Source organism: Stegostoma tigrinum, chromosome 50, assembly GCF_030684315.1.
Source record: "Stegostoma tigrinum isolate sSteTig4 chromosome 50, sSteTig4.hap1, whole genome shotgun sequence".
Taxonomy (NCBI): Eukaryota; Metazoa; Chordata; class Chondrichthyes; order Orectolobiformes; family Stegostomatidae; genus Stegostoma; species Stegostoma tigrinum.
Genome location: NC_081403.1, coordinates 1,641,895 through 1,654,386, shown reverse-complemented (window position 1 = coordinate 1,654,386; position 12,492 = coordinate 1,641,895). Strand labels below are relative to the sequence as shown.

At 57.5% G+C, this 12,492-nt stretch overlaps 1 protein-coding gene across 1 annotated transcript in view; it reads right to left on the bottom strand.

Moving 5' to 3' along the window:
* The window catches only part of LOC125450105 (integrin alpha-D-like), a gene marked incomplete at its 3' end in the record, with an annotated part of 61,150 nt that overhangs the window by 31,306 nt on the left and 17,352 nt on the right, over positions 1–12,492 (bottom strand). The window contains exons 7-8 of the mRNA XM_059643272.1: positions 5,549–5,685; positions 4,539–4,684 (exon numbers count right to left, since the gene is read on the bottom strand). Coding sequence (XP_059499255.1) covers positions 4,539–4,684; positions 5,549–5,685 — 283 coding nt within the window. The remainder of the gene's footprint in view (positions 1–4,538; positions 4,685–5,548; positions 5,686–12,492) is intronic.

Here is a 12,492-nt window from a genome sequence, read left to right as displayed (position 1 = left end):
CACACACAGACAATTCACTCCCAATGTCCCGCACACACAGACATTGCTCTCCCAATGTCCCGCACACACAGACATTGCACTCCAAATGTCCCGCACACACTGATCATGCACTCCCAATGTCCCGCACACACAGACATTGCACTCCCAATGTCCCGCAAACACAGACATTGCACTCCCAATGTCCCGCACACACAGACATTGCACTCCCAATGTCCCGCACACACAAACGTGGCACTCCCAATGTCCCGCACACACAAACGTGGCACTCCCTAGATCCCGCACACACAGACATTGAACTCCCAATGTCCCGCACACACAGACATTGCACTCCCTATGTCCTGCGCACACAGACATTGCACTCCCAATGTCCTGCGCACACAGACATTGCATTCCCAATGGCCTGCACACACAGACAATGCACTCCCAATGTCCCGCACACACAGACATTGCATTCCCAATGTCGCGCACACACAGACAATTCTCTCCCAATATCGCGCACACACAGACATTGTACTTCCAATGTCCCGCACACACAGACAATGCACTCCCAATGTCCCGCACACACAGACATTGCATTCCCAATGTCGCGCACACACAGACAATTCTCTCCCAATATCGCGCACACACAGACATTGTACTTCCAATGTCCCGCACACACAGACAATGCACTCCCTATGTCCCGCGCACACAGACATTGCACTCCAAATGCCCCGCTCACACAGACATTGCACTCCCAATGTCCCGCACACACAGACAATTCACTCCCAATGTCCCGCACACACAGACATTCGATTCCCAATGTCCCGCACACACAGACATTGCACTACCCATGTCCCGCACACACAGACATTGCACTCCCAATTTCCCGCACATACAGACATTGCACTCCCAATGTCCCGCACACACAGACAATTCACTCCCAATGTCCCGCACACACAGACATTCGATTCCCAATGTCCCGCACACACAGACATTGCACTCCCAATGTCCCGCACACACAGACATTGCACTCCCAATTTCCCGCACACACAGACATTTAACTCCCAATGTCCCGCACACACAGACATTAAACTCCCAATTTCCCGCACACACAGACAATTCACTCCCAATGTCCCGCACACACACACAATGCACTCCCAATTTCCCGCACACACAGACAATGCACTCCCAATGTCCCGCGCCCACAGACAATGCACTCCCAATGTCCCACACACACAGACAATGCACTCCCAATGTCCCGCACACACAGACATTGCACTCCCAATGTCCCGCACACACAGACAATGCACTCCCAATTTCCCGCACACACAGACATTGCACTCCCAATGTCCCGCACAAACAGACAGTGCACTCCCAATGTCCCGCACACACAGACATTGCACTCCCTATGTCCCGCATACACAGACATTGCACTCCCAATGTCCCGCACACACAGACAATGCACTCCCTATGACCCGCGCACATAGACATTGCACTCCAAATGTCCTGCACACACAGACATTGCACTCCCAATGTCCCGCGCACACAGACATTGTTCTCCCAATCTCCCGCACACACAGACATTGCATTCCCAATGTCCCGTACTCACAGACATTCGATTCCCAATGTCCCGCACACACAGACATTGCACTCCCTATGTCCCGCGCACACAGACATTGCACTCCCAATGTCCCGCACACACACACAATGCACTCCCAATGTCCCGCGCACACAGACAATGCACTCCCAATGTCCCGCACACACAGACATTGCACTCCCAATGTCCCGCACACACAGACATTGCACTCCAAATGTCCCGCACACACAGACAATTCACTCCAAATGTCCCGCACACGGACAATGCACTCCCAATGACCCACACACACAGATAACGCACTCCCAAAGTCCCGCAAACACAGACATTGAACTCCCAATGTCCTGCACACACAGACATTGAACTCCCAATGTCCCGCACACACAGACATTGAACTCCCAATGTCCCGCACACACAGACATTGCATTCCGAATGTCCCACACACACAGACAATGCACTTCCAATGTCCCGCACACACAAACATTGCACTCCCTATGTCCTGCGCATACAGACATTGCACTCGAAATGTCCCGCACACACAGACATTGCACTCCCAATGTCCCGCACACACAGACATTCCATTCCGAATGTCCCGCACACACAGACAATGCACTCCCAATGTCCCGCACACACAGACATTGCACTCCCAATATCCCGCACACACAGACAATGCGCTCCCAATGTCCTGCACACACAGACATTGCACTCCCAATGTCCCACACACACAGACATTGCACTCCCAATGTCCCGCACACACAGACATTGCACTCCCAATGTCCCGCACACACAGACATTGCACTCCCAATGTCCCGCACACACAGACATTGAACTCCCAATGTCCCGCACACACAGACATTGAACTCCCAATGTCCTGCACACACAATGCACACCCAATGTCCCGCACACACAGATAACGCACTCCCAATGTCCCGCACACATAGACATTGCACTCCCAATGGTCCGCACACACAGACATTGAACTCCCAATGTCCTGCACACACAATGCACACCCAATGTCCCGCACACACAGATAACGCACTCCCAATGTCCCGCACACATAGACATTGCACTCCCAATGGTCCGCACACACAGACATTGCATTCCCAATGTCTTGCACACACAGACAATGCACTCCCAATGTCCCGCACACACAGACATTGTACTTCCAATGTCCCGCACACACAGACAATGCACTCCCAATGTCCCGCGCACACAGACATTGTTCTCCCAATGTTCCGCACACACAGACATTGCACTCCCAATGTCCCGCGCACACAGACATTGCACTCCACATGTCCCGCTCACACAGACATTGCACTCCCAATGTCCCGCTCACACAGACATTGCACTCCCTGTGTCCCGCGCACACAGACATTGCACTCCCTGTGTCCCGCGCACACAGACATTGCACTCCCTGTGTCCCGCGCACACAGACATTGCACTCCAAATGTCCCACACACAGACGTTGCACTCCCAATGTCCCACACACACAGACGTTGCACTCCCAATGTCCCGCCCACACAGTGAACTCCCAATGTCCCGCACAAACAGACAGTGCACTCCCAATGTCCCGCACACACAGACAATGCACTCCCAATGTCCCGCACACACGGACATTGCACTCCGAATGTCCTGCACACACAGACATTGCACTCCCAATGTCCTGCATACACAGACAATGCACTCCCAATGTCCTGTACACACAGACATTGCACTCCCAATGTCCCGCACACACAGACATTGCACTCCCAATGACGCGCACACAAGATAACGCACTCCCAATGTCCCACACACACAGACATTGCACTCACAATGTCACGCGCACACAGACAATGCACTCTGAATGTCCCGCACACAGAGATCATACAGACTCAATATCCCACATAGAAGAATACAGACTCAATATCCCGCACACACAGAGAATACAGACTCAAAATCCCGCGCACACAGAGAATACAGACTCAATGTCACGCACACACAGAGAATACAGACTCAATGTCCCGCACACACAGAGAATGCAGACTCAATGTCACGCACACAGAGAATACAGACTCATTGTCCCGCAGACACACAGAATACACTCTCAATGTCCCGAACACACAGAGAATACGCTCTCAATGTCCCGCACACACAGAGAATACAGACTCATTGTCCCCCGCACACACAGAATACACTCTTAACGTCCCGCACACATAGAGAATACAGACTCAATGTCCCGCACACACAGAGAATACAGACTCAATGTCCCGCACACACAGAGAATACACATTCAATGTCCCGCACACACACAGAATACACATTCAATGTCCCGCACACACACAGAATACACATTCAATGTCCTGGACACGCAGAGAATACACTCTCAATGTCCCGCACACACAGAGAATGCAGACTCAATGTTACACACACCCAGGCAGTACACACTTAATATCACACATACCCAATTAGTACGCACTCAATATTGCACTCAAACACTGACTCCATCAATCTATTCTGAATATGTCACACACATGAACACACACCCAAGCACACACACACGAACATACACAGACTCGCATACATACACAAACACACACACACATACAGATCAACACGCACACACGGACATCCACACATACACACTCACTCACACAAACACACACACTCACAAATATAAACACACACAATCTCACACACACCATGACACTCACTCTCTCTCACAGTCACACACACACACACGCAAATACACTCACACGCAAATATGCACACACACACACGCGCACTCTCAGACACACGCGTGCGCGCACACACACATACACACAGGTGAATTTCCACACGGTCACAAACACTCGGTCGCACGTGCACGGTTTAGCTCACAAACGAACACACAAACAGCAACAGTGATGGTGTGAGTTGTAAATGTGTCCACTGTGCTGTTGGGAATGGAGGGTTCGCTCATGATGGAATGTTCCCTGCCAGTACGTACGCAACGAACATGATCCCGCCTGGCGTTTTTGTCCCTGATCCGATTTGTCTGATTTTGTCGACCAGTTGCTCTTTGTTCAAAGCGTGGTTGTAATCATTAAACGTGAACTCTGTCCTTGTTGATGAGCTGAATTGAGCTAGCGCCATCTACAATCACAGGAAAGACATGCTGTTTAACTTCATCCCTGATGGTCCCGCGTAGATGCCGAGACACACACACACACACACACACACACACACAGACACAGTCCCAGAGAGATTGTGGCGGGGTACGACAGTTTTTAATGCACAGTAACCCCCCCCCCCCCCGACACACACACACAGTCTCAGAGGGATTAGCGGGGTAGGACAGTGTATCTAACGCACAGTGATCCCCCCCAGCCCGCCCGCCGACACACACGCACGCACGTGCACACACACACTCTCCCAGGATGGCAGGACTGGCAGATGAGGAACGGGCTTGTGCTCACTGAGTTTGGAACAAAATTTGGGGGTGGTGTGGGCGGAGTGGGATCTGATTGAAAGAGAGAAGATCCTGATGGGGACTTCCAGGCCGATGTGGGTGGATTGTTCCTGATGGTGGGGCAGAACTCGGAGAGGGGACAGGTTGCGGCAGTGGTGGGGTGTGGGTTGGTGTCACAGACTAGGAATAAGGGGGACACCATTCAGGGCTGAGGTGAGGGAGTATTTCCTCGCTTAGAGGGTTGTGAACTGGTGGAATCCTCTCTCCCGGGAAGCCGGTGGGGCCCAGGGCGTTCGATCGAGTCAAGATGGAGCTTCACATGGTCCTTGCGGCTGAAGGGAATGGAGAGGGGGTGATGGGGAGAGAAAGCAGGAGTGGCCTGAATGGGATCACGAAGTCAGTAATGACCCTATCGAGGGGTGACACATGCTGCAAGGGCCAAATGGCCCACAGGTGCCCCGAGTTTCAATGTTTCCTATCAGAAAGTGAGTCCTCCAGCTGCCATTTTGAGTGGGTGAGGGATGCGGGCCGTGGGGGCTGTTGGTCACCTGAGTCTCCTGGCTCTGGAACCTTCTCATGATCGCTTTGATAAAAGTTTTCATCTGAGTGAAATCTTTGTAGACCACACTGCCAGAGCCATCGATCAGGAAGGCGAAGGCGACATCGATCAACACCTTGGGACACACTGCAAAGGGGGTTGTGGGGGGTGGAAAACATTGGGTCGTTCAGTCAATACCAACAGGGAGGCAGTGGAACCTTGCAGCCTGATGCCCCACCCCCTACCCTCAAACACGCCCCCCACCCCCTACCCTCAAACACGCCCCCCACCCCCTACCCTCAAACACACCCCCCACACCCTACCCTCAAACACGCCCCCCACCCCCTACCCTCAAACACTCCCCCCACCCCCTACCCTCAAACACGCCCCCCACCCCCTACCCTCAAACACGCCCCCCACCCCCTACCCTCAAACACGCCCCCCACCCCCTACCCTCAAACACTCCCCCCACCCCCTACCCTCAAACACGCCCCCCACCCCCTACCCTCAAACACTCCCCCCACCCCCTACCCTCAAACACGCCCCCCACCCCCTACCCTCAAACACTCCCCCCACACCCTACCCTCAAACACGCCCCCCACCCCCTACCCTCAAACACTCCCCCCACCCCCTACCCTCAAACACGCCCCCCACCCCCTACCCTCAAACACGCCCCCCACCCCCTACCCTCAAACACGCCCCCCACCCCCTACCCTCAAACACTCCCCCCACACCCTACCCTCAAACACGCCCCCCACCCCCTACCCTCAAACACTCCCCCCACACCCTACCCTCAAACACTCCCCCCACCCCCTACCCTCAAACACGCCCCCCACCCCCTACCCTCAAACACGCCCCCCACCCCCTACCCTCAAACACTCCCCCCACCCCCTACCCTCAAACACTCCCCCCACACCCTACCCTCAAACACGCCCCCCACCCCCTACCCTCAAACACTCCCCCCACACCCTACCCTCAAACACTCCCCCCACCCCCTACCCTCAAACACGCCCCCCACCCCCTACCCTCAAACACTCCCCCCACCCCCTACCCTCAAACACGCCCCCCACCCCCTACCCTCAAACACGCCCCCCACCCCCTACCCTCAAACACTCCCCCCACCCCCTACCCTCAAACACGCCCCCCACCCCCTACCCTCAAACACTCCCCTCCACCCCCTACCCTCAAACACTCCCCCCACACCCTACCCTCAAACACGCCCCCCACCCCCTACCCTCAAACACGCCCCCCACACCCTACCCTCAAACACTCCCCCCACCCCCTACCCTCAAACACGCCCCCCACCCCCTACCCTCAAACACGCCCCCCACCCCCTACCCTCAAACACGCCCCCCCACCCCCTACCCTCAAACACGCCCCCCACCCCCTACCCTCAAACACGCCCCCCACCCCCTACCCTCAAACACGCCCCCCACCCCCTACCCTCAAACACTCCCCCCACACCCTACCCTCAAACACTCCCCCCACCCCCTACCCTCAAACACGCCCCCCACCCCCTACCCTCAAACACGCCCCCCACACCCTACCCTCAAACACTCCCCCCACACCCTACCCTCAAACACTCCCCCCACCCCCTACTCTCAAACACGCCCCCCACCCCCTACCCTCAAACACTCCCCCCCACACCCTACCCTCAAACACTCCCCCCACCCCCTACCCTCAAACACGCCCCCCACCCCCTACCCTCAAACACGCCCCCCACACCCTACCCTCAAACACTCCCCCCACCCCCTACCCTCAAACACTCCCCCCACACCCTACCCTCAAACACTCCCCCCACCCCCTACCCTCAAACACTCCCCCCACACCCTACCCTCAAACACTCCCCCCACCCCCTACCCTCAAACACGCCCCCCACCCCCTACCCTCAAACACTCCCCCCACCCCCTACCCTCAAACACGCCCCCCACCCCCTACCCTCAAACACGCCCCCCACCCCCTACCCTCAAACACTCCCCCCACACCCTACCCTCAAACACGCCCCCCACCCCCTACCCTCAAACACGCCCCCCACCCCCTACCCTCAAACACTCCCCCCACACCCTACCCTCAAACACGCCCCCCACCCCCTACCCTCAAACACGCCCCCCACACCCTACCCTCAAACACTCCCCCCACACCCTACCCTCAAACACTCCCCCCACCCCCTACCCTCAAACACTCCCCCCACACCCTACCCTCAAACACGCCCCCCACCCCCTACCCTCAAACACTCCCCCCACACCCTACCCTCAAACACGCCCCCCACCCCCTACCCTCAAACACTCCCCCCACCCCCTACCCTCAAACACTCCCCCCACACCCTACCCTCAAACACTCCCCCCACCCCCTACCCTCAAACACTCCCCCCACACCCTACCCTCAAACACTCCCCCCACCCCCTACCCTCAAACACGCCCCCCACCCCCTACCCTCAAACACTCCCCCCACCCCCTACCCTCAAACACGCCCCCCACCCCCTACCCTCAAACACGCCCCCCACCCCCTACCCTCAAACATTCCCCCCACCCCCTACCCTCAAACACTCCCCCCACCCCCTACCCTCAAACACGCCCCCCACCCCCTACCCTCAAACACTCCCCCCCACCCCCTACCCTCAAACACACCCCCCACCCCCTACCCTCAAACACTCCCCCCACACCCTACCCTCAAACACTCCCCCCACACCCTACCCTCAAACACGCCCCCCACCCCCTACCCTCAAACACTCCCCCCACCCCCTACCCTCAAACACACCCCCCACCCCCCTACCCTCAAACACTCCCCCCACACCCTACCCTCAAACACTCCCCCCACACCCTACCCTCAAACACGCCCCCCACCCCCTACCCTCAAACACTCCCCCCACCCCCTACCCTCAAACACACCCCCCCCCCCCTACCCTCAAACACTCCCCACACCTACCCTCAAACACTCCCCCCACACCCTACCCTCAAACACGCCCCACCCCCTACCCTCAAACACTCCCCCCACACCCTACCCTCAACACGCCCCCCACCCCCTACCCTCAAACACTCCCCCACCCCCTACCCTCAAACACTCCCCCACCCCCTACCCTCAAACACTCCCCCCACACCCTACCCTCAAACACGCCCCCCACCCCCTACCCTCAAACACTCCCCCACCCCCTACCCTCAAACACTCCCCCCACACCCTACCCTCAAACACTCCCCCCACACCCTACCCTCAAACACTCCCCCCACACCCTACCCTCAAACACGCCCCCCACCCCCTACCCTCAAACACTCCCCCCACACCCTACCCTCAAACACACACCCACCCCCTACCCTCAAACACGCCCCCACACCCTACCCTCAAACACTCCCCCACACCCTACCCTCAAACACTCCCTCCAAACCCTACCCTCAAACACCCCCCACACCCTACCCTCAAACACCCCCCACACCCTACCCTCAAACACTCCCCCAACACCCTACCCTCAAACACTCCCCCAACACCCTACCCTCAAACACTCCCTCCAAACCCCTACCCTCAAACACTCCCTCCAAACCCTACCCTCAAACACCCCCCCAACACCCTACCCTCAAACACCCCCCACACCCTACCCTCAAACACCCCCCAAACCCTACACTCAAACACGCCCCACCCCCTACCCTCAAACACTCCCCACACCCTACCCTGAAACACTCCCTCCAAACCCTACCCTCAAACACTCCCCCCACACCCTCCCCTCAAACACTCCCCCCACACCCTACCCTCAAACACTCCCCAACACCCTACCCTCAAACACTCTCCCACACCCTCCCCTCAAACACTCCCCCCACACCCTACCCTCAAACACTCCCCCACACCCTACCCTCAAACACTCCCCACACCCTACCCTCAAACACTCCCGCACACCCTACCCTCAAACACCCCCCCAAACCCTACACTCAAACACGCCCCACCCCTACCCTCAAACACTCCCCACACCCTACCCTGAAACACTCCCGCCAAACCCTACCCTCAAACACTCCCCCCACACCCTACCCTCAAACACCCCCCAAACCCTACACTCAAACACGCCCCACCCCTACCCTCAAACACTCCCCACACCCTACCCTGAAACACTCCCGCCAAACCCTACCCTCAAACACTCCCCCAACACCCTACCCTCAAACACTCCCTCCAAACCCTACCCTCAAACACTCCCCCAACACCCTACCCTCAAACACTCCCCACCCCCTACCCTCAAACACTCCCTCCAAACCCCTACCCTCAAACACTCCCTCCAAACCCTACCCTCAAACACCCCCCACACCCTACCCTCAAACACCCCCCCACACCCTACCCTCAAACACTCCCCCAACACCCTACCCTCAAACACTCCCTCCAAACCCCTACCCTCAAACACTCCCTCCAAACCCCTACCCTCAAACACTCCCTCCAAACCCTACCCTCAAACACCCCCCCAACACCCTACCCTCAAACACCCCCCACACCCTACCCTCAAACATCCCCCCAACACCCTACCCTCAAACACTCCCTCCAAACCCTACCGTCAAACACGCCCCAAACCCTACCCTCAAACACCCCCCCAACACCCTACCCTCAAACACTCCCTCCAAACCCTACCCTCAAACACTCCCCACACCCTACCCTCAAACACCCCCCACACCCTACCCTCAAACATCCCCCCAACACCCTACCCTCAAACACTCCCTCCAAACCCCTACCCTCAAACACTCCCTCCAAACCCTACCCTCAAACACCCCCCCAACACCCTACCCTCAAACACCCCCCACACCCTACCCTCAACATCCCCCCAACACCCTACCCTCAAACACTCCCTCCAAACCCTACCGTCAAACACGCCCCAAACCCTACCCTCAAACACCCCCCCAACACCCTACCCTCAAACACTCCCTCCAAACCCTACCCTCAAACACTCCCCACACCCTACCCTCAAACACCCCCCACACCCTACCCTCAAACATCCCCCCAACACCCTACCCTCAAACACTCCCTCCAAACCCCTACCCTCAAACACTCCCTCCAAACCCTACCCTCAAACACCCCCCCAACACCCTACCCTCAAACACCCTCCACACCCTACCCTCAAACATCCCCCCAACACCCTACCCTCAAACACTCCCTCCAAACCCTACCGTCAAACACGCCCCAAACCCTACCCTCAAACACCCCCCCAACACCCTACGCTCAAACACTACCTCCAAACCCTACCCTCAAACACTCCCCACACCCGACCCTCAAACACCCCCCAAACCCTACCCTCAAACACTCCCCACACCCTACCCTCAAACACTCCCCCAACACCCTACCCTCAAACACTCCCCCAACACCCTACCCTCAAACACCCCCCCAACACCCTACCCTCAAACACCCCCCCAACACCCTACCCTCAAACACTCCCTCCAAACCCTACCCTCAAACACTCCCTCCAAACCCTACCCTCAAACACTCCCCACACCCTACCCTCAAACACCCCCCAAACCCTACCCTCAAACACTCCCCACACCCTACCCTCAAACCCCCCCAAACCCTACCCTCAAACGCCCCCCAAACCCTACCCTCAAACGCCCCCCAAACCCTACCCTCAAACACTCCCCCAACACCCTACCCTCAAACACCCCCCCAACACCCTACCCTCAAACACTCCCCCAAACACTACCCTCAAACACCCCCCAAACCCTACCCTCAAACACCCCCCCAACACCCTACCCTCAAACACCCCCCAAACCCTACCCTCAAACACCCCCCAACACCCTACCCTCAAACACTCCCCCAACACCCTACCCTCAAACACCCCCCCAACACCCTACCCTCAAACACTCCCCCAAACCCTACCCTCAAACACCCCCCAAACTCTACCCTCAAACTCCCCTCCACACCCTACCCTCAAACACCCCCCACACCCTACCCTCAAACACCCCCCCAACACCCTACCCTCAAACACCCCCCCAAACCCTACACTCAAACACGCCCCACTCCCTACCCTCAAACACTCCCTCCAAACCCTACCCTCAAACACTCCCTCCAAACCCTACCCTCAAACACTCCCCCAACACCCTACGCTCAAACACCCCCCCACCCTACCCTCAAACACTCCCCACACCCTACCCTCAAACACTCCCCCAACACCCTACCCTCAAACACGCCCCACCCCCTACCTTCAAACACCCCCCCCAACACCCTACCCTCAAACACTCCCCCCAAACCCTACCCTCAAACACCCCCCACACCCTACCCTCAAACACCCCCACACACCCTACCCTCAAACACCCCCTCCAAACCCGACCCTCAAACACCCACTCCAAACCCTACCCTCAAACAGCCCCCCACAGTCTACCCTGAAACACCCCCTCCGAACCCTACCCTCAAGCACCCCCTCCAAACCCTACCCTCAAACACCCCACCACACCCTACCCTCAAACAACCCCCACACCCTACCCTAAAACACCCCCTCCAAACCCTACCCTGAAACACCCCCGCAAAACCCTACCCTCAAACACCCCCCCTTCACCCTACCCTCAAACACCCCCCACACCCTACCCTCAAACACCGCCCCACACCCTACCCTCAAACATCCCCTCCAAACCCTACCCTCAAACATCCCCTCCAAACCCTACCCTCAAACAGCCCCTCCAAACCCTACCCTCAAACAACCCCCACACCCTGCCCTCAAACGGCCCCTCCAAACCCTCCCCTCAAACAACCCCCACACCCTACCCTCAAACACCCCCTCCAAACCCTACCCTCAAACACCCCCTCCAAACCCTACCCTCAAACAACCCCCACACCCTGCCCTCAAACAGCCCCTCCAAACCCTCCCCTCAAACAACCCCCACACCCTACCCTCAAACACCCCCGCCAAACTCTACCCTCAAACACCCCCTCCAAACCCTACCCTCAAACACCCCCCCACACCTGCCCTCCAACAGCCCCTCCAAACCCTACTCTCAAACACCCCCT